Raw genomic sequence first — 23,431 nt, forward strand, 5'->3', positions numbered from 1 at the left:
GTTTAACAAATCCTGTAATTTCTCTAGAATACAGCATATTCATAAACCAAATCAGAATAACAGTGCTTATCTTATGCCATTTTTAACCATGGGCGTACTGTAACAGCATGGTAGTGTTCTAAGAATGGTGAGGATCAGCACATAGTGGCATCTTCATTCTTGACAAAAAAAGACATCTTAATAAAGATGTTAATATTATTTTATTTTAAATTCAAGTATAGAATTTTGTTCTGTCAGAAGCTGAGAATTAAATCTCTCGCATGCTGCTTACAATAAAATGAACTAGGGGTCCCTTGACTGCACTGAACACGAGTCAGCAATGTGTCCTTCCCACCAAGAAGGCTAATGACATTCTTGGCTGAATCAGGCAATGTACTGACAGCAGTTCAATAAAAGTGATCCTTCCCTTCCACTCAGGATTGCTGAGGCCATACTTGGAGTCCTGTGTCTAGCTCTGGACTCCCCAATGTGAAAGCCATGGACATTCCAGAAATCATTGAGCAAAAGGCAACCACGATGAAGATAAAGGAGCATCTCTCATTTGTGGAGAGGCTTAGAGAGCTGTAATCTGTGACTGTTCAGCCTGAAGAAGGCTCAAGGAAGATCTCAATGTCCACAATTATCTAAAGGGAATGTGCAGAGAGCCAGGCTCATTCAGTAATGTCTAGTGCCAGCCCAAGAGGCAGTGAGCACACACCAGAGGACCGTTTCTCTGAACAGCAGGAAGCACTTTTGTCTTTTGTGCTGTGTCGGTAATAGAGCTGCCCAGAGAGGCTGCAGGGTCTTCTCTTCCGAGATGCCCAAAAGCCACCTGGATGCGGGCAAGGTGATCTCTTGAGGTCCCTTCCAACTTTAAGGATTCTTACTCTCCTCTTTCTCATCATTCTTGCCTTAAATGATGGCTACTTAAGAACTTTTTTTTTTTTTTTTAATCTTTCAGATTGAGAGAGATGCACTCTCTCAAAACAAGGACAGCATAAAAGAATGTGCAACTTACAGTTTTTTATTCATTTATTTATTCCCCTTGGGTGAAGATAGGAGTAAAAAAAACCCACACCACTTTCTAAGACAAAATAGCACTTTCCAGCTTGCCTACGAACAACACTGATTTGAAGCAGGCACAGTCTAAATTACTCAGTGCAGTGCTGAGTCAGATGGAGAATTGCTGGGAAGTCAGCACAGCTGAGCAAGCTTCTAAGGCGACATCATCCTCTACGAACTGTATTTAGTTGGTAAGTACGGTAGGTGCACCATCAACTACCAGGTACAACTACAGCCAAGAGTTCAGACTGCCGTGCTGTCAGGCAGCAGTGGAATCACGCTGCTGTATTCAACGTTATTTCAGCCCCGACGTTCTGACCCCGACTTTTCCTCATCGTTTAACACCTATAGTTGCCGATAACACACACAATTTTAAAAAACAACCCTATTAGCTCTGTTCACCTCACACTATTTTAGGGACTGGAGACGGCCACCCTGCTCCGCCGTGCCGCGCCTACCGGCAGCAAGCAGCCGCGGCCCTCCGCAGCCGCCCCGATCTCGGCCGCCCCCTCCTCCATTTCGCGGCCGGGCGCGGCTCGGCGGAAGATGGCTCCCCGCCTCCCGGGGCTGGGGGCGGGCCGAGGCGGTGGCTTCGTGTCCGGGCGGTGCCAGACGCCAAGTCCGTCGGTGGCTGTGCAGTCTGAAGGAGCAGCAGCCCGGCGCTTCACCATGACGGCGGCCATGAGACAGCGCTTCGACCGCTTCCTGCGCGAGAAGAACTGCATGACCGCCGTGCTCGAGCGGATCGAGAGCAAGACCGGCGTCGACCGCGCCTACATCGCCATCGGTTAGCGGGGGCCGTCCCGAAGCCGGGGCCGGACCGGGGGCCTTGCGGGTGGCCGCGGGCCGAGCGGCGTCCGACGGCGGCCTCGGCCGCGCCCTGCCCGCTCTTTTCCCTCCTTCCCCGGTCCCGGGCCGTGCCGCGTTCCCCTTCTGCGCCGCAGGTGAGGCCGCGCCGCCCGGCGCTCCCCGCGGCAGCTCGCCGCCGGTAACCGCTCCGCGTTCTCTCCCCGCAGCTGTCCTGGGAGCGGTGGCCGTGTACCTGGTGATCGGCTACGGCGCCTCGCTGCTCTGCAACATCATCGGCTTCGGCTACCCAGCCTACGTGTCGTGAGTGCCGGGACTGGGCGGCGGGGGGCGGCGGGGGAGGCGCCCCGTCTCCGCGGGTATCGCTGCGGCTGTCCGCGCGCCTCGCGGGGAGCGCCGCTGGGAAACGGCAGCGCTGCGCTGCTCCGGGGCGCGGCGCGGTGCTGGCGGAGCGTGGCCCCAAAGCCCTGCTGCCTCTCCTCCCGCGAACAGCCGCCGGTGTAGAGCCGGGAACGAGCTTTGGTCCCCGTGGCAGATGCCGCGTAACGAGCCGCAGCTGGCGGTTGTCACACCTAACTGCCCGCCCCACACTGCCGCGTTCCCACTTCGGCTTTGGGTTGTGTCTGCAGTGAGGTTGGACCGATCGCTGCTGAGCTGCTGCGCCCAGCAGGAGGGAGCGCCGCGGCTGCCGCAGCGTCCGCCGAAAACCGCGCGGGTATTTTTAGTAGCGCGGTCCCCGTTACGCGCAGGGCAGCGCTGCGGTGTCAGCGCCGTGTGCCCTGCAGGGCGCCGTGTGTCAGTGCGCGCTGCGTGTGGGAGGGCTGATTCCGCCCAGCGCATAGACCGCACGCAAGAAAGCTGCAGAGCTCCCCTTAGAAAATATCTCGGTTTTCAAAGGACAGCTGAGGAAAACCTCCTTAGACCTTCCGTCCGTCAAAGCAGCCGGTGCTTCTCATTGGCATCGTGTTGTTACGCTGTTAGAACAAAACGGGTCTCCTGTTAGGTGAGATGTCAGCAGAGTGTGCTGCAAAGAGCTGTACTAAATAAAACCGTGGCTGACTGCGTTCACAAAATGGAAGTCCATCCCAGCTGTAACATGATGCTGGAAACAGCGTTTGCTTTTATCTAACTGCGTGAGTACAGGCAGTAGCTCTTAAAAATGTGTTACCTGGCCATTGCCTCTGGGGCAATTGAAGCCACACTGCTTTCCCTTCCCCTTTTTATTGTATAGGTGGGAGGCTGTCTTAGTGTTAGACTCCTACAGGTTTAAAACTCTTATGGCTACAGTGTGCCTGAGTGAGACTTTTCTGGACACTGTCATTGGTTGGCACTACAGGTCAAGAACAGCTCTTTTTATTAGACAGTTTATAGCTTTAAAAGTTTTTGGTTTTTTTTTTCCCCAATTAAAATCTGAAGTGAAAACATGAGTAATAAGGCAGCGAAACCTCTAAGTAGTTGCATAGGATTTACATTGGTGTACTATCTTGTGCCTGAGTTAGGCTACTGTTAAATTTCTTTAATTCCTTTCTGAACATAAACTTTTACACTTTTTTTTTTATTAGCTCAGTATTAAATTTTAAATCTGCCCATATGCAACTGCAGTGAAACTGATAATAAAGCTCCTAGCGCCGTGGAGGCAGGCAGCAGCAAATCAGATATGAATTGTGGCTTGTCTCCTATCCTTTTTTTTTTTTTTTTTCCTTCCAGACCTTGAGAACTTTGAGTTTGTCTTTCTGTAGAATGTTTACCCTTCTGGCAGTAGGAAGGCAGCTTTCAGTGCTTCTTAGTGAAAAATTACATCTGCACTGTTAGTCTTTTTGTTTTTGTTTTAATTAATGGGTGCACTTGCCCTTGACTTTGCCTATAAATTGTAATTAAAATAAGTTTAAAAAAAAAAAGTCTGAACAGCATGCACATGAACACAATGCCTGTTCTGGGTTTTCCAGTCACGCTCAGTTAATGTTTTCTCTTTGTGTATTTTATTAATGTGGGAACAGTTTTAGGAGGAAATTATAATCTGGAATACTAAGCCAATTTGTGAACCACACTGCAACATGCAGGACTTTTCAATGGCAGCCTGTGGAGAAATATTAGCCCTTTCAGTAGTCTGCTGATAAGATGGGTGTCCTTCCCAAGCACAGAGCTTGGGTGTTCTACATTTCCTTGTGTTCACTGTTCTGCTCACAGAGCTAGCAGTTCAGCAAGAATGCGGAGGAGACCTGGAGGGGTTGTGGGTAAGTCTGGGAGCAACATATCAGGATATCTGTGCTATCTCATGAGATGGTTCTCAGTCTGCTGCCAAGCATGAAATGCCTGACCGTGCAAAAGAACGATAGTCCCATTTGGTGACTGCCCCTCTTCCACCATGTGGTCCCTGGCACCACCATACTGCACTCCATATCTACTTTGGCATATGTATCCTAATGCAGGGCCAAGCCACAGGAAGATAAAGCTGAGTTACTGAAATGATCACATTTTTCCTTTCCACTGCTTTGATCTTGTACTGCAGTTAGGGTGCTGCTGACTCCTGTCCCCTATGCTCATGGACCTAATGCACAAAGCATTGGCTAGGGTGGTTTCTTTATTCCTTGCTTCTATTCACTTTTGAAATGACAACTGAAGAGCTGTGAAATGGTAATGCTAAGTGAGATTTGCTTCATAACACTGGCAGGAAACAGTTTTCAGCTGAAAACATGTCCATGTCTTTTGCTGCAGTGGTAGGTTAACTTAGGCTGGTCACCAGGTGCCTCCCACACTGCTTTCACTCTATGAGACAGGAGAAAATAAGATGAAAAATCATGGGTTGAGCTGCGGATAGGGAGATCACCAATTACACTAATTGTCATCATGGAAAAAACAGGCTTCACTTGGTGAAGATGATTAATTTAATTAATTGCCAGCAGTAACAATAGGATAATGGAAGTTTAAAAACAAAAGAAACCTAAAGCCAGTTTGCCCCCAGTAACCCATCCAACTCCTCCTTCCCAGGTTCATCTTCATTCCTGATTCAGCTACTTCATCCTATCCCTCTGAGCTGCACAGTGAGATGGGGAATAGAGATTGCAGTCAGTCCCCAGTGCTTCATCTCTGCCACTCCTTCCTCCTCACTCTACCCTGCTCCACTGTGAGGTCCTTCCCATGGGCCACAGTTCTGCCTGGGTCCCTCACCATCTTCAGTTTCCACAAGATCTCGTTTCACTGTGGGCTGCAGCTCTGGCCCAGGCTGCTCATGTGGGGTTGTCCATGGGCTGTGTATCCTCCAGGCCTCATCTCTTCTACATTGTGGGCTCCTCTGTGGCTGCATGAGGAAATCTGCTCCACATGGTGCCCATGAGCTGTAGAGGGACATCCTTCTCCTTCATAGGCATCTCCTGGGCTGCAGGGGGCTGCTGCTCCACACCTGGAGCTCCTCCTGCCTTCTTCCTGCACTGGAAGAAGGCACTGACCTGGGTGCCTGCAAGGCCATTTCTTTTCCATTTCTCACATCTCTCTCCCAGATGCTGTTGTGCAGGAGTTTCCTTCCTCTTACATCTGTTATCCTAAAGCACAACCAGCATTGCCCAGGGCTCGGCTCTGGCATCACTGCATCTCTTAGAAGCAGCTGGAGCTCTGTTCTGACATGGGGCACTGCTGGGCTCTGCTCACAGAAACCCCCTGCAGCTCCCTCACAACTGAAATTTTACTGCATAAACCGTGCAGCTGTTAAACATGTGCCTCCTGGAAGAGGTCAGGCCATCATCAGAATGCATTACAGAGTATTAATTTGGTGTTTACACGAATATTTCAGCAATGAGTCCACAGCAGCAAAGGGGGAAAAGGTTACCTTTCTGTAGTTGATTTGCTGTCTTGACTGTCTTAAGCGAGGGAGATCACCTTTTGGCCGCTGACAGGCTTCTGATGAGTGACTTGCTAGTCATGTTTCAACTCTCTTTTTGTCAGGATTTTAGTTTTGGATTATCTTAATCATAGTAGTTACTGATCATCTTTTTGTTTTTCTAAAAGAAAGCATATTTTCTAAAAACAGACCCAGAGTTAGAGGCTCAGCTCAGGGTTTGGTCTGCTCACTGGCCCATGTCGTGGCTTTGTGCAAGTCTGCAGTGTATACTTACATGAAGGAGTTTCTTCACAGGACACACAGTTTTCCCCAAAGCCCAGGTCTCTTAGGCCATGGCATCACTGAGGGTCCAATCACAAGGCTCTTAACATAGGCAGAATTAAGCAGTAATTTTTCAAGCAGAGATTACCAGTCTGGATTAAAATCACTCGTAGAATCTGAGCATTGTTCCCTTAAATCCTTTGAAGTGCTTTGTCATAAGGTAATTATTTTTCAGTTGAAATCTAATTCCCATTTGCAGGCTTTTGTGCATGCAGCAGATCAGTTCTTGAAAGTTTACTGAAGAACTTTTTCTGTGTTTAGTGAACTTCAGCTGCACAAGGTGATATTCAGATTAGTGGATGGAAGAAGTGAGTGTTAACAGTGTTCAAATAATGTTGTCAATTTTTCATTGCTTCTCTAAACTCTCCAGAGCTAGCCCCTGGTGGCGAACTGCCTCAGAAAAATTAGACTGCAAGCAGGAAGGAGCTGTGATGACTAAGAGATGTGTGCAAAGGATTTATGAAACTTCAGAAGTGCTGTCATATTTAGTTTAATGAAGGCTAAGGTGAAAATAGCTCTGGGCAGTAAAATCCCTGAGCTTACTGCTGGTGTCTTCAAGGAAGAAGAACGATCATCGCCCTCTCTGCGTTGGCTGATTTTACGCTGTTAGTTCAGGTTCGCTGTTCTTATATATAAGTGCTTCTTCTGGTGTTCTAGGAACAGAAAATAATGCAGGCATTACAGAGAGATGCAGCTATGCAGTGTAGCGTTGACTTAAGTATTGTCCTGATCCTGAGCCTATTTCCTCCTTCTTTTGTTTCTATACCACTATACCACTGTGCTTATTAAGTCAAAGGTACTTAGAAAATGTAAAATTGTTCATGTATTTCTTGAGTGCTAGGACACCAAATGTGCTTTCCATCAAATTTTCAAAGAATGCTTACTTTTTACTTAATGGAAAATTCTGCATAATAGATTAACGTTTGCAGCCAGTGTTATGCTATTGCTTTACAAAACTGAGATAAGGGAGCTGATGTATCTTAAGAGATATTCAATGCTCAGCATAAAGATAAGCAGAAATCTGTTTGTTTTTAGCTCTCTCCTTTCTCAGCACTTTTCCAAGGAGCTTCAAACTCCAGAAAGTGTATTTTAACCTTTTCATTTTTGTTCTGTTCAGTCAGTTCCCCCAAACATACTTTTAATCTGATTTTAGAGTGCCAAGTTTAAAATAAAAGGCTGTGTATCTGCTGAATGGACAAGCATTTCTAGAGATAGCGGGTGTTTACATGTAGGAGTGATTCTGGTACTACAAACTATGTAGGAAAACGATAATTTATCTTCTATGTATTAAGTTTAGATTAAAAAGTAAATGACCTTTATTCTACAGATGGCCTCGTGTTCTGAATTAAGCTCATTGGAAGGTTACTTCTAGTTTATAACTGAGATAGACAGTATTTTAAGGGAATACAATGTGCTAGAGATAGAAGTGAAGGCATTTTACCAGACGTTTTCTTATTCTATAGGCACTGCAGAAGTGCACTTTGCATACACTGTTCTCCCTACTGAAGTAATTTCCAGGAATTAGGTTGATAGAAAAACACTAGAGTTGGAAAGTGAGATTAAAAAATATGGACTATTGTTAGTTGCTGTTGGTGTTTTCCTGCTCCTTCTCTTGTGGTCATGTACTGGGGCTGGGAAGGAGAGCTGACCATACCTTGCCATCCCAGCAAGAGGAGATCTCCTTGTCTTTGGGCATACGCTGAGCAAGATGCACAGTTTTTGAAAAAAAATTGGAAAAGAAATGACAAATTACATAGCTTAGGAACTTGTGCTGTACTCATAAAGGAAATAAAAGGATTTGCAGAGACCTGAACTCAAATGCTAGTCATCTGGGTATCTTAATTTGAGTCCCTTTCCTGCTCTCTGATGAATCATTTTTTAAAAATTACTTTCAGTAATTAAAACCATAGAACTTTCATAACTTGCTTTGCAGCTGAAAAAATTACTTGCACTGTGACAACAGGACAACAACATTTTGCTGTCTGAGACTGTTAACTGCTTCAAGAATCAAGTCTGAAAACTTTGCATCGTTTTGTGCTTAGTTGCCTGTTTGTTAATTTAAGGCCATATTATATTTAGTTTGTCAATGTCACAGTAAACAGAACTGAAAATTGATATTAGAGCTGTAACAAAATTATGCTTGAAATGAAATCTCCACATTGCAGGACATACTGACAAGAAGATGAAGCTTTTATTTCCTTCTGTATGATCGTAAGCACACAGCAGAGGCCCGCTTCTGTGAGTAACAACAGCATTGTTTGATCTCTGCACCTGTACCCTACAGCTTTGGGGAGATCAAAGAATAAGTAATTTTTTTTTTCCTGCAAACAAAATTCTCTGTCACCAGTACAGAGGGTGCCAGCAGCATTGCACCTTTGACTGTCAGAAAGTGGCATCCTCTGGTGTAAAGGCAGCATGGCTGTACCGTGCAGGTAGGGTTTGGTTTTTTGGTATGCTTCCTAGCTGCACAGCTCTTGTTTTACTTGTTACATAAACTTGAGGAAACACTACCCAAAGGACTTCTGTGACACAAACTGAAATTGGTCAGGCTCTAACTGCTAACATGGACAAGTGCAGCCAGCAGTAAAACTAGTAAGGTTTATTCAGAGACTGCACAGATGAACTCTGCTGCAGTGTGACTGCCCTTGCCTGTGCTAAGAATGACAGTGGAGTGAATTCTTGCAGAGAACCTTCTGCACATTCTGACGCAGGAGCTGATGATGGGATCTGCTGGAACTTCTGTTGCTTGCTTTGTCCAGCCTGCATGCAGAACTATGGAAACCTATTGCAGGCAACCTGCTGTTACCAGGGGTTGGACTAGAAGATCCTCTGAGGTTCCTTCCCAGCCCTACTATTTGGTAATTCAGTGAAAGGCAATCCTCTCACCACTGCAACACGTGAATCAAGAATCGAAACCAAAGAGTCTGTTTAATTTTAGTTGCAGTTTTAGAACGACTAGCAACAGTGCTGTTGTTTGTCAGGCTAGATCAAGGCCCTGGGTGTGTCAATCCCATCCAGAGAGAGCCTGTGGATGTGTAGAGAGGGGAGCTGTTTTTAACCTGAGTCAGAACTGGGGAACTGATTTGTCATGTGGCCCGAGAGATAGTAGTTCCGAAAGAGAGCAGGATAAGGATAGAGGAGACTGATGAAATGACAGAAATGACAGAACTGCTGTTTTTTAGCATTAACTGAGATGCTTAGTTAATGTAATCTGTAGGACTCTCCTCATAGATAAGCAGGTGGCTTCTGCTCCATTCCTTGCCTCTCTTTTCGCATTAAAGAAAGGAAGGTCGAACACTTTGTACTGCTGTTGGTTTTTGCCTCCATTTGGTGTTCCCTCCCAAGGATACTGTCTTTGTGTGGACAACTTCTGTGCTACTTGAGTTTGTCTGCTGCCACCTTCTGGATACACAGGATTATGAAAGGGGAGGTGGTAGACTTGCACTTTGACATATGTTGCTGAGTATTTGGCAGGAAGTCATTTTCAGTACCTGTGATTGCTTTACTTATGGAGACAGGGAGGATGAGGAGGGGTTGGAGATAGAAGGCTTCTGGCTGGTGGATGAAAATGGAGATGATAAAATGATAAAGCAGATTCAAACGCACAGGTGCTGGCTTCTTTGAAGTGGTGCCAAATGTCTCAGGCAGCCTGCTAAGGTGGGTCTGAAATGAGGATGGCAGGGAGGCACAAACTTAAGAAGTCTGTGTTACAAGAACATGTTGATTCAACACAGGTTTCTGGATAGCAAAAAGTAAATTAATATTAAATCCCTGCAACTGCTGTGAAGAGTTGAGATGGACTGTTAAGTATAAGCTGTAGAAATACAGTGAATTTCATATTTCTTGTGAAGTTAAGCAAGAACAGTTAAGCTTAGCTACGGGAGTTACTCACCAGTGTAGTGCTGATAAGAAACCTGATGGATTTATGCACAGAATAGTTTAGTTCTGCAGAGCCTTTGACATGGTCCATCACCACATCCTTCTCTCTAAATTGGAGAGAGATGGATTTGAAGGATGGACCGTTTGTTGGATTAAGAATTGGTTGACTGGTTTCAGTCAAAGGGTTGTGATCAATGGTCCTGTGTCAGGGCGGACGCTGGTCACAAGCAGTGTCTCTCAGGGGCCGTTCTTGGGACCAGTGCTCCTCAACATCTTTATCCGTGACACAGATGATGGCATCGAGTGCACACTTGGCAAGTTTGCAGATGACATCAAGCTGAGTGGTGCGGTCGATATGTGGGAGGGAAGGGACACCATCTTGAGGGACCTGGACATGCTGGAGAAGAAGTGGGCCCATGTGAGCCTAGTGAGGTTCCACAAGGCCAAGTGCAAAGTGCTGCATTTGGGCCAGGATAATCCCAGGTATTTATACAGACTGGGTGAAGGTCTCCTTGAGAGCAGCCCTGTGCAGAAGGATGTGGGGTTCCCAGTGGACAAGAAGCTGAACAGTGTGCGCTTGCAGGCCGGAAGGCCAACTGTGTTCTGTGCATTAAAAGAGGAGTGGCCAGCAGGAAGAGGGAGGTGATTGTCCCCCTCTATTTGGCTTTTGTGAGGCCCCATCTGGAGTACTGTGTCCAGGCTTGGGCATCCAGGATGAGAACAATGCAGAGCTCTTGAAGCTGGTCCAGAGAAGGGCCACTAAGATGATCAGAGGGCTGGAGTACCTCTCCTGTGAAGAAAGGCTGACGGAACTGGGATTGTTTAGCTTGGAGAAGAGAAGGTTCTGGGGAGACCTCATTGCAGCCTTCCAATATCGAAGGGTGCTCATAAACAGGAGGGGAACAGCTGTTTACGAGGACGGATAGTGATAGGACGAGGGGGAATGGTTTTAAACTGAGACAGGGGAGGTTTTTTCCTTCCTAATAAGGAGGAATTTTTTCACTCAGAGTGAAGCACTGGAACAGGTTGCCCAAGGAGGCTGTGGATGCCCCATCCCTGGAGGCATTCAAGGCCAGGCTGGATGTGGCTCTGGGCAGCCTGGTCTGGTGGCTGGCGACCCTGCACATAGCAGGGGGGTTGAAACCAGATGATGATTGTGTCCTTTTCAACACAGACCATTCTGTGATTCTATGATTCTTCCCAAAGTACAGCATGAGCACTTGGCTTACTTTGAATTTGGCAATGCAGTGTGGTTATTAAATCACTGTATTGATGGTTACATGGTTTACTGAGCACCATATTCTTGCTTATACTTGTGGCTATTGTGTCTTTTGTCTTAAACTTGATTTATACAAGAGGGACCAGGTACACCTTGTAACTGCAGAGTTTTGGGTGATCACATGACACTAGAGTAATACATTTCAGCATTTCTTGATTTCTGGCTTATGCATCTTACTAGCTGGATGGAGTTTGAGAGGAAAAAAAACCACAACAACTGCTCATTTGGTAAAATCATGATATGCTGGTCCTGTGAGTAATGTATGCATGAATTAACTCCAACAATGATTTCCTCTGCCAGATCTAGTTCTGGAGTGACTAACAGACTCTTCCTGGAAAAGAGGTGGTAGTTAAAAAATGAGTCAGAACCTTTAAGTGAAAGAGCTCAACTTGGCAAATTACAAACATTGGGTTTGGTACAGTTAAATGCTAGACTTGGTCCAGTTGGACTGATTTTGTCAGGCAGTTAAAATTGACCTGAGGTCCTTAGACTGCAGCTACACAGCTGCACAGCTACAGTGAGCCCAGAGCTGCAGGAGACAGTGACATCCTCAGCTCTTCCCCACTGTCATTACCTGTTATCTGGGCTGTCATTTAACAAATATGGCAAAAAATTAAGCTTTTGTTGTGCTCCCCCTCTATCTACTCAGGTTGTAATGCTGGTTTATGGCTGGGTATATTCAGTGCTGGACAAATCCCTAGTTTTAAGTTGTGATGTTTACTATCCAGTCTGCTGAAAGCTGTCATGGTGACTGCTGTTACCTCCTACATGCCCTAACTACTGTGAATAGTTGTGTAAAACTGTACTTGAAGCCCTCCACAATTAGTGTAAAAGCACTATATGAAGTCCTTTGTGATGTCTGATTGTTCCATATGACTACCATAGAATTTAGTAAAATCAGTATTAGAAAAAACTTTCAAAAAAGTACAAGAATACCTTTTCTTTGTTTAAATTGGAAACCATAGGTTTTGAATGTGCCTTCCTTTGTTAGGAGATCTTAATGTTATATCCTACTGAGATTTTTGTACACTTGCTCTTGCATTGTAATGATTACAGGAAGGCTGTCCTTAAGTTGACTGAGCTGACAGTGTCTTGTGATCTGTATATTTGCTCTGATTGATAGAGATTGCTAGATGAGTATCACACTGACTACTTCAAGATCTAACATGAAGAAAAAAATAAAAATGAATTCTTGAATAAGAAGTATTACAGGGATATGTTCTGTGGATTTGCATTGCCACTCTCAGGGACTTATTTTCATTCTGAAGCAGAATGCACTTCAAATACTTGCTTTTTTTTTTTTTTCCCCCCTAACAGGTGCAATTTTTGTTCTTTCTTCTGAGCTGATAGGGCTGGTTGTTGTCACCTTCTTGGTGTGGCAGCTGTCTGTCCGCTGAGGTTGTCCCATCACAGAAGGGAAGTGTGCTATTTCCTGCAATGTGCAAGAAAGCACTGCATGTGGACTTAATGCTGATGTGACCAGACCAGTTCTTGACTACTTGTAGTATTGCTGCATGTGACAATCTGTCCATGGCAGTGTCTGATTCAGGTACTCCTTTATCACTGATGGATGGAATCCTTGTTCTTTAGATATCTAAGCACCACCAGGAGGAAGACTGGCAAAACTGTGAGGTTTCACATATAGTACATAAGCTGAAGTGAAAATAACAGTTAACATCAACTGAGAACTTGACTGTTGGCTTGGCCAGAGGGTGGCCTTTCTCTGCTGGTGATTGATGGTCCTGTCACTGATGGTCCGGTGATTGCTGTGCTTAAAGTTGTAGTCATTCTTTATATTGGCAGCAATCATTATAATTAGACTGGCTGAAGATTATTATCGTTTGTTTATTTTTTTTAAATATTATTTCAGTGTCACATCCTTCGGGGTAGTGTTTTCACGTGTCTTACTGTAATGCTGTCAGGGCTGGCTGTTCATAATTCTAAAAACTTCTATTTTTTTTTTTTCCGTAGTATTTGGAGGTTCACGGCTTTACAGTTAAACTGAAACTTGCAGGATTGGCAGCACTTCCTTTTTTGTGCTAGCGAAACTTACAAGTGAGATCAGGAATACTTTGCAACAAAGGCTGCCATTTCATGAGATTTTTGGGTGAATGAGTATATCATAGATAGGAGCAAATGCAGATGTTTCATAAATATCCTCGTGAAGCAGAAATACTCCAGAAATAATTAATACCTGATGGAGGGGGAAAACCTCAAGTCTGACGCTCTGGTTTGCTTGTTAATTGGAGCCTTTCTTCATACTTTCTATGAGGACAGTCAGTATGCTCTCCGTGGTTTGACTGGGCAAGATACCAGCATAAGGAGCTGCAGCAGCTGCCGGTGAACATCCAAATGGAGCATACCCATTTTTGGAGGTCCTCCAAGATATCCATTCTTGCAGGAGAGAGAAGAATCTAAAGCATACCACAGTAACAGTGATGTGTCGTCTGCCTTTTGCCACAGAATTGGAGGTTCTGTTCATGAAAACTGATTATCACAACTGCTAAGATGATTTTAGTGATTGTAGCAGAATTTAAGCAGTCTCTCCTTAAGTCTATGGATGGCTTCAGGGAGCAAATGGAGAACTGCAGGGCTGAGGGCAGTTTCACTGCAGTGTCCTCCCACAGATACCAAGTAAGCATGCTTCTTGTGGTAAAATAGCCTTCCTCAATGTGCTGCTGGTGCAGAACTTTCAGCATAATGGGAAGCATTCACGCACTAAAGTCCATCGGCAAGTTTTCCTTCACAGTGAGGCACTTGCCAAAGTTTCTGTGTCTCTTCCACCTGACCCTTTGTTCACCACTCAACTTCCCTGCTACTTGCTTGTAGTTTTTCACACCTTGAGAAGAGCCTGCATAGAAGCCTTCTCCTTTAACTCTGCTCTTTTTTCATACCAGCTTAACTGGTTGCAATGGGTTAAACGGATCTGCAGCCAACCTCGAATTGGCACAGCCTGAGCGGCTGTGAGGCTGCTGCTCCCCTGTGCTGATTTTGGAGGCAGCAGCAAGCACTCCTCCTGCTGTCCACCTGCAGAAAACTGTCCTTCTGGCTGTGCTGTGCTCACCTACAGCCCCTGCTGTGCACGACTTAGGACAAGGGCTGCTCCAGCCACAAACTGGTGGAAACAGTGCATACATTAAGCGTCAAGATTTCGTGTTGCGTTTCAGGGTAATCCAGTACGGTAGCTGTGCCAGTGCTGTCTGCATGCAGTGGGCTCACATGCATTTGCTAAAACATAAGGCTTATCACATGATTGCCTTTCTGTCTTCACATACAGAACCAGGAAGTGATGCAGTCTGAAGGGTTTGCCCAGGAGGGTACTCACAGACAGACATCTCTTTGCAGCTTGTAGATCTACTGAAGTCAGAATGGAATTTTTGCAGCTTTACCGCATCCTGCAGTTGCTGCAGCATTGGTTTTTTCAGCTTCCTACTTTAAAACTGAAAACTCAAATTGTGTTTTCTTCTGGCAGATGGAGAACAAAAAGCCAGTTAGCTGTAAGCAGGAAGCCCCAGACTTTCCTGAAGCTTCTGGTCCTAATACAGGAACTTACATCACAGTTTGTGAGTCCTGCAGGAGTAGGTTTACAGAGCAGAACAGCTGGGGATGCAGCTGTGGTCCTCACCACATATCAGAGGAGGTTGCCTTATGCTGCCTATTCGTTGCCACGGGCTCACTTGTAATTACATCTTGCAGTCTGGTGCATATAAAAATAAAATACAAAAATATTTGAGATTCACTTCACAATCCTGAACGAAGTTTAAAATTTTAATCTAGATACTGTTTGCAGTGGCAGGTACCGGTCCATCGTGATTATCCCAGTGAGAATGATTCTGCAAAGCATCATTTAAAATGCTGGGTTTTAGAGATAACAGTGCAAGGAAATAGAGTGCAGTGCAGACAACCTCGCATCCCTGTGGATGCTTGAACCCTGAGCTGCAGCACTGAACATCCACTGGTGCACTCAGTTCTGACCTCATCCTTGAACAGAGTGACCTCATTTTGGATGTGGTTGAGGCAGGTGCATGGTGTTGTTGCTGCCTGTACGCTCTTGTTATCATCAGCTGGGGAACCCATGAAATGTGTGAGGTTGGCTGTTACATGGGTCATGAACTCCTCCACATACAGTGGTCTTCTGGTAAAGATTGCCAAGTGCATTCAGAACTGGTCCTTTCTCCCACTGGTAGGTGATGATATATATATATATTTAATTTGCTTTCTTTTGTAATCATACAATGAGAAGTAGCTCAGGTTGTGAGCTACTAAAAAGCTTTGCTATTCAGAGATTTTAGGCACACTGAGGATGGGTATGTATGGCAAAAGTAGGTGATAACAGTACCTTCTAGTGGGATACAAACCCTGTGGAACATAGCAGGTTTTTTGTTTTTTGTTTTTTAAAAGGAAAATTAGCTCACTACTTCTGATGACTGGTAACAGCTCAGTCTCTATCCAGAAGGATGCTACTCCTTGACTGCTAACCTGTAAAAGAGGCTGAGGAGGGGTGGATCCAGACTCTAGCCCTTCCGATCATGCAGGTGCATTGCTTGCACCTGAACTCCTGGGTTACCTATGCCTTCCCACCTGGTGCTCAACCACTGTTTCAGGCTGTGACCTGGCAGTTGCACTACAGGGTTAGCATTTTAGTGTTTTTTTAGAGCACTGTTATTAAATGATGAGAATTCACGTATAACTATAGAACTGAGATGTAAAAATGTCATCACTGTAGATGCTACTGATCTGCTCACTCATTTTGTTTTCCTTACAGAATCAAGGCCATTGAAAGTCCCAACAAAGATGATGACACACAGTGGCTGACTTACTGGGTTGTGTATGGTGTTTTCAGCATTGCAGAATTCTTCTCTGATATCTTTCTGTCCTGGTTCCCTTTCTACTACATGCTGAAGGTATTTCAGTTAATGTACCACCACTCCTCCTAAAATATAGACCTACAACCTAACTACTTTAATGTATTCAAGAATGAATAGATGTCAGCAGGCTCCTTCAGAATCACTCCTGGATCACATTTTATTTTTAAATGTTGGCTATGCTTTTAAAAAAAATATTTAGTATTTTATTTTTACATTAGCTTTCCCATGGAAATCAAAAACATGGAAGGAGTGGAAGGAGATAAATGCCTGGCTAGGCACAGTGATAACTCTGAAAGAATGCTGTAACTGAACAACTTCTAGGAAATGCTTTTGGGCTATGCAGTATGCTGGAAACCTCACAAATAAATAAGAAACTGCCCATGTTATTCAGATGAGTTTCAGATGATGTGGTGCTTGCATTGAAAGTATTGTCTTTTCATTCCTGTGAAAATGGGAAAACTGAAATACAAACTATACAAATAAGTCCTATTTGCCACAGTTGCTGAAAAGTAGCACTACTGTTTTTATTTCAGAGCAGATCACTTAAGTTATTTATTGTTACTCTGAATTTTAAATGTCTAGTTTGATACTTTTCAGAGCTCAGGCAAATTTATTTGTGGCACTTCCTGTACTTGAAGTGTTTTGACGTTATTTTGCATAGCCACCTTTGTAGTGTGTATGACATTGGAACTGAGGACATATAAAGGTGCTTCTGTGATGAAGAGGCATGTAGAATTAGAGTAGTAGTGGGTTTTTTTTTTAGTTGGGTTTGTTGTTTTTTCCTTTTTTTTTTTTTCTTTCCTCAGCAAATTGTATAAACTATGCAATCCAAAATAATTACCTGGTCTTGCACAATGTGTATCTGTATCTTTTCATCTTGTTGCTTTACCATTGGGGTGCAAGTAAACCCAGTCTTTCCCCTACAACATATCTGGGTGAGGAAGTGGAGGTATATATCTTGGCTTGATCTAAGTGATGGAAGAACATTAACCATCAGTTGTGCCATGTAAGTCAGAAGTAGCTAGAGACTAATGTTTCATCTAATCAGCTTTTATACTACTTCTGTACCTTAGGATAAAAGAAAAACAATATATGCAGTCTTGATACACTTTTTACCAGTTCGGTTTTACTGCTACAGCCCACCATCTTTATCAGTATGCATTAAATTATTATATAAAGATTTCCTGTATGAAACAACTGATATGCATACTTAGGGACTATGGCCGTACAGAATGAAGGAGTTGATGTACTGTTTTAAATAAATACATTGAAGTCTATGGCAGAGTTAGGAGGGCACATTCCCCTAGTCTCCTACTTTTCTGCTGATGCAGCTGCTCTTCCTCCTTCTAGTGTGGCTTTCTGCTCTGGTGCATGGCTCCAAGTCCCTCTAATGGAGCGGAGTTCCTCTATCACCGAATCATCCGGCCTTTCTTCCTGAAGCATGAGGCTCAACTGGACAATGTTGTCAAAGACCTGAAAGACAGGGCTGCAGAAACTGCAGATACCATTGCTAAAGAAGGTGAGTAGATGACTATTCACTGATCATATCATGTAGGAAGAATTTTCCTTTGCAGCTCTAGTCTAGAAGTTAATATTCACCATTTCTGGATTTAAAAAATCCCTAGAAGATTATTCTGTAGGCTTTAATTAAGAAATTAATTTGTGTGAAACTATCAGGAGAAGAGGATTTAAGTGAATTTTGCTTTCTAGGGTGAGAGTTACGCTAGAATAAGCGCAAGCTGTGTGAATATAAGAAACAACTTATTAGGTGCGTGTCTTCCCAATATACATAGCATTATCAACACTTTCTCTAGGCAGGTGTCTAAACATCCTCACAAGATATCTTGCATAAACACAGTCATTGTTTCTGTGTATTCTTGCATCTTTTAAAATACTGCCATCTCCATTACCTGGTACTGTAGAAGAGCTGCTAATTGTCCAGTAAACAAATCCTTGACCTGTAGCAAGTGACAGCACTTGAAATGAAGGTTTCCTGTCTATGAGATTTTGTATTTTTCCTTCCTTTGGAAATTAAAGATTTCTGAGCCAACTCTTAAAGAAATTACTTAGATTTTTATTTGATTGAATAACCGAATGTTATCATAGCCTGGAGTTGTGTAACTTTTGCTTTCATTGCATTGAAAATTGGACACTTGATAATATCTGATGGTAATTTTATGAATAAAAGAAGAAAATGTAAGTAGCTGAAAAAAAAAATTTCATTCAAAATAAATTTTCATTATCTTAATCCTTAAATTTATTTATTAAACTATCTGTTAGATACCTCAAAGCACATTGTATCTCCTTTTCCCCAAACAATACATGCAGTTTGATTTCTTTTTATCAACTTCTTCTCTTGCCATTACTTAAATGATCTGCCTTTCTCAACTACTCTATTGGAACTTTTGCTGCTTAAGCCTTCCTGGATTATTATTGTTAGATAGGTATCTTAAACATTAATGATTTTCCTTGTTGCTTATGTCTCATTTTCTCATTTATTCCTTTTAGTTCATTCTCCAATCTATCACTTATTCTTTTGGTAAATATCTGAAGGGAGGGTGCAGAGAGAACTGAGCTAGACTCATTTGAGTAATGCCTAGTGCCAGGACAAGAGGCAGTGGGTATAAACTGGAAAACAGGAGATTCCCTTTGAAACCAGGAAGCACTGCTGTGCTGTGCCAGTGATGAAGCACTGGCACAGGCTGCCCAGAGAGGTCTTGGAATCCTCCCTGCAGATCTCCAAAAGCTGACTGGATGTGGTCCTGGGCACCCTGCTCTGGGTATCCCTGCTGGAGCAAGGGCTGAGCCACATGGACCCAGAGGACCCAGCCAGCCTCAGCCATTATGTGATTCTGTGCCATTGTATGATTCTTCCCAGTTTTACCATAAAATGGTTTCCACGCTCATATCTTCTTTAAGAAGTAATGCACACAAACACGTGTTCTAGCGTTGTTCCATCCCCATTTCGGCAGTTTGATTGTTGTCTTGCTATAAGCCTGTGTGTACTAAGGACCATCAGCAGCTCTTATTTTCTCAGTAAAATAATTGTAATTCGCTTTGTGCTCTTAATTATGCTGCTCCTGGGATCTGGTTTAATTTTTGAATGAAATATAGTTTTTGTAGTTTCATCACTAAAAGCTATTATTTGCTTTTGTGGTGTAACAGGTAAATAATTTATTGGTGCAGCTCATGAACACCGAGTAAGCTGCTTAAGAATGTAGGGCACTGCTAAGATTAAACTTTTATTTTTCTGCAGCCAAGAAAGCAACAGTGAACTTGCTGGGTGAAGAGAAGAAAAGCACTTAAAACTTTTAACTGGATAAAGCTTCCCAACCACCTCTATTCTGAAGCTTGATGTTATGGGGATCTGTGGTATAATTTTAATAATGTTGCCTTGAAAATGTTTTGATATATTAAAGGAATGTGCTATAAGTTTGCTTGCTAGTTTGCTGTTGTCTGCATAGAACTCATGCATTTTTATTTAAAAGCAGTGCAGTGGGCAGCATCTGAAATTTAATGAAAATATTTTATTAATCTTCATGAAAAAGTCTTACAGTAATCACCTTCTTCAGTAACATAAATAAAAAGTATATATCTCAGAGGCTCTGCACTTCAGTTGTCTCTTTGTGCATGTAATTACTTTCAACATTGACTGTGTTGCATCTAGTAACATGACATTATTTTACAAGGAAAATATACATCTGAACAGATTTTCTGGAATGTACAGAGAATTACTGAGAGAGCTGGCATAGCAAATTTATTGCTTGCTAGTAAAGTTATGAGTGATGACAGGCATCTCATGATAGAGATTATTTACTGTTGCATGTTTCAGTATAACATAATATTTCCTACAATGTTCATTTTCTTGAATGGATAGATAAAAAATGTGGGAAGAGTAGTTTTATTCAAGTGATCAAGCTTATATTAGTGTGGAGTTATTTGCCAGATATGGATGCATTAAATTGGAGAAGATAAGCACAAGATGATTAAAGATGGCATGTACTTGCTATCTCTTTCTAAATAAAGTTGTCGGCTAAAATTGTAAACGGAGTGCCTCATAATATCACACTCAAAAGCACAAACCACCTTTCATAAGGAGTGCCATTACAAACACTTGTTTCTGCAGTCCTCTTGAAGTTTTTTACTGTCTTAGGTGTTGGTCTCCAGAACTGCATTGTTAATGGGCCAGCCTGCAACCTCCGCAGGCTTTTTGTGCACATTAACATCTGCAGTCTGTTCTGATTGAGTGTCAAAGAAAATTTGTGTGAGCAGTGAAAATTCCTGAGTAGAGATACAGATTTCTTCATGTATTCATGACCAATTGGTAAGAATGGAGCTAAAATAAAGAGAATAAATGCTTTTTCACAGTTGATGGCTTTTTTTTTTTTTTTTTTTTTTTTTTTTTTTTTTTAAATCTGTAGCTTACTTAATATTTCACATTACAGTATTTTCAAGAAATTCAAAATTAGTGAAGCCTCGGTTCTCATATCCATGCTGGTATGTCTTCAGAGCATAGAGTAGTGCTATGACTGTTCTTAACACAGACAAGACAGAAGGTAAACTTGAACTTCCGATGTGAAAAGAAGTCGTGATCTCTGATCCTCAGTTTTTAAATTAAATAGTAAATCTTAAAATGGACTCTTGAGGATCTTGGGATTTTCTCTAAGTTGATATAGGATTATTCACTAATTTTTCAGGCACAAGAACTATAAAAGAACATACAGTTTGTCAGCAGATTTAACGTTTTAAATTTGAGAAATGCCTATTATAAAAAGCGATGTAATAGTGTCTTAGGAGTATGCATGTAAAACATCAAGCTATAAGGTCCACTATGCATCATTTTCTGTGTAGCATACAGTTTGTCACTTGTTAGAAAAACAAAGTATCACAGCTTATGATTTGCCAACAATATTTTCTTATGAGTGGATATGCTGTAGAGAACAAACAGTAAAGCAAAATTGTAGCTGTGAGCTACAAAGTTTGAAGTAACCTACAAATTTGGTGGTTTCATTTCTTGTCCTGTTTTTCAGTCTGCTTAACTTTTCTGTAAGCCATATTAAATTCTGATGTTGTGTTTTAAACGCTGTTACAGAATCACAAAATGGTGGAGGTTGGAAGGAAGTACTTGGGATTATCTAGTCCAACCTTTTTGCTTCAAGCAGGGTCACCTAGAGCATTTTGCCCAGGATCACATCCAGGTGGCTTTTGGTTTCTCCAGTGACGGAGATTCCACAACCTCTCTGGGCAGCTTGTTCCAGTACTTTGTTAAGCTCTCAGTACATGAGCTTTTCCCTTGTGCAGATAGAACTTTTCATGTTGCAGTTTAGTGTTACACAGCTTCTTGCCCGATACCACAGAAAACAGTCTGATTCCATCCTGATGATTACCTTCCCTCAATGTATTTGTACACATTAATAAGGTCTCCTCTGAGTTTTCTCCAGCTGAGCAGTTTCAGCTCTCAGCCTTTCTTCACAAGGGAGATGCCCCAGGCTTCCAATCATATCTGTAGTCATCCCTGGACTTTCTCTAGAAGTTTCCTGTCTGTTGAACTGAAGGACCCAGAACTGGACACAGCACTCCAGATGTGGCTTCACCAAGGCAGTGTAGAGGGGAAGGATCACTTCCTTCGACCTGCTGGCCATGCTGTCTTTATTGCACCCTATGATACCACTGGCCTTCTTGGCCACAAGTGCGCACTGCTGGCTCATGGCCAACCTGCTGTCTACCAGGACACCCAGGTCCTTCTCCACAGAACTCCTTCCCAGCAGGTCAGCCCCTAATCTTTACACGTGGTTCTTCCTCCCCAGGTGCAGGACTCTACACTTGTTCTTACTGAACCTCATTAGGATCCACTCTACCCAACTCTTGGATCTGTTTAGGTTTCACTGAATGGCAGCACAGTCCTCTGTGTGAGCCACTCCCCCAGCTTTGTGTTATCAACGAATCTGCTGAGGGTAGACTCTATCCCTTCATCCAGCTTATTGATGAAGACATTGAATGAGACCAGAACCAGCCCCTGGGAAACAGTTCTAGTTACAGGCCTAACTGGAGCGCACATCTGATTACAACACTGTAAGCCCTGCTGTTGAGCCAGTTTTTAATTCACCTGGCTGCCCACTCATCTAACCCACATCTTCTGATCTTATTTGTGAGAACATCTTGAGAGACAGTGTTGAAAGTCAAGTAGGGAACATCCACTGCTCTCCCCCATCTAAGCAGCCAGTCATTCTGTCACAGAAGGCTATGAGGTTGATTAAAGGCTAGGAGGTTGATTAAGCTTGATTTCCCCTTGGTGAATTGATGCTGACTGCCCCAATCACCTTCTTGACCTCTATATGCTTAGAGAGGACCTTCAAAATAAGCTATTCCATTATCTTTCCTGAGATGAAAGTGAGGCTGACAGGCATGTAGTTTCCCAAGTCCTCCAGCCCAGTCAACTGCATGTATAGGAGTTGCAGACAGAATAGTTTACTTTCACCTCTTGAAATAATTTTAAAAAAAGCTACTTAAAATTTTGATTTAGGTTACAAATTACTTGTCTGAGACCAACAAGGAACTTGCCCTATGCTGACTCAAACAACTCAAGCAGAAAACATCACAAGAAGAGGAGCAAGGAGAAGGATGGATCAAGTCTTGCAGAGGCAGAGTGGCAGCACGCTTTTCTATACTTCCTCTTACAGATAGCATGTTTCCTCCTACAGCTGAAAAACATCAGCTTGAGTAACTCCACACACTGAAAAACACTGGTTTGAGCAAGTCATTGAAGAGGGTGCATAATCACTGGAGACTCTTGCTGAAGACTCCTGAATCTTATAGAACATCTAACTGCAGAGACATGGGGGAGCTGACATCCCAGCAGCAATCCTGGACCAACTGTACTATATAAAAGTGTTTATGCACATTAATCTCCATTGACTCACCACCCACACATCAAGACCAGATCTAAGAAATGGTGGAATACTTAATTTCTCTCTCTTTTCTTCTCTTTCCTCTTGATCATCTTCTACTCATTTTTCTTTAGCAGCCATTGCCTAAACTTGCCTTAGAGTAGTTGATAAGGAAAAAACACTCAGGCCAAGTACCCTATCCATAATGCTTATAATTGCTGTTAAAGTATTACCTAATTTTGCCTCAGAGTAGTTAATTGTTGTTAGAAAGCTCAATAAACTGTATTGTATTTTTCCTCTGAGTCACTGTCTGTCTACTGCAGGGAGTGCCCTATTCAGGGATTCCAGAGCCTAACCTTCCTTATAAGCTTCTGAGTGGGAAGAGGCAGTACTATATAAGTCATTTCTCTAAAAGCTTTTAAATCTGAGACTTTCCAACACTAACCAAACCAGATTCAAGACTTCCTTTTCAATTCACCAAACTAGACAACAGGTCTTCCGCTGTCACTTCATT

The 23,431-nt window shown here is 43.1% G+C and overlaps 1 protein-coding gene across 2 annotated transcripts; it reads left to right on the forward strand.

Annotated features, from left to right (window-relative positions):
- The first annotated feature begins 1,545 nt into the window (after positions 1-1,545).
- REEP5 (receptor accessory protein 5) lies at positions 1,546-23,291 on the forward strand. Of its 2 annotated transcripts, none has more exons than XM_031609917.2 (5): positions 1,546-1,828; positions 2,058-2,151; positions 15,928-16,066; positions 17,381-17,549; positions 22,554-23,291. In XM_031609917.2, the coding sequence occupies exons 1-5, from the start codon at positions 1,588-1,590 to the stop codon at positions 22,571-22,573; spliced, it is 663 nt and encodes a 220-aa protein (XP_031465777.2). In that variant the 5' UTR covers positions 1,546-1,587; the 3' UTR covers positions 22,574-23,291. The 2 variants fall into 2 exon arrangements, with proteins under 2 accessions (XP_031465777.2, XP_031465776.2); XM_031609916.2 differs by lacking the exon at positions 22,554-23,291 and adding an exon at positions 19,287-20,400 and having other exon boundaries at positions 1,552-1,828.
- The last annotated feature ends 140 nt before the right edge of the window (positions 23,292-23,431 follow it).

The sequence above is a fragment of the Phasianus colchicus genome, chromosome Z (genome assembly GCF_987193195.1).
Source record: "Phasianus colchicus chromosome Z, bPhaCol1.hap1.1, whole genome shotgun sequence".
NCBI classification, from domain to species: Eukaryota; Metazoa; Chordata; class Aves; order Galliformes; family Phasianidae; genus Phasianus; species Phasianus colchicus.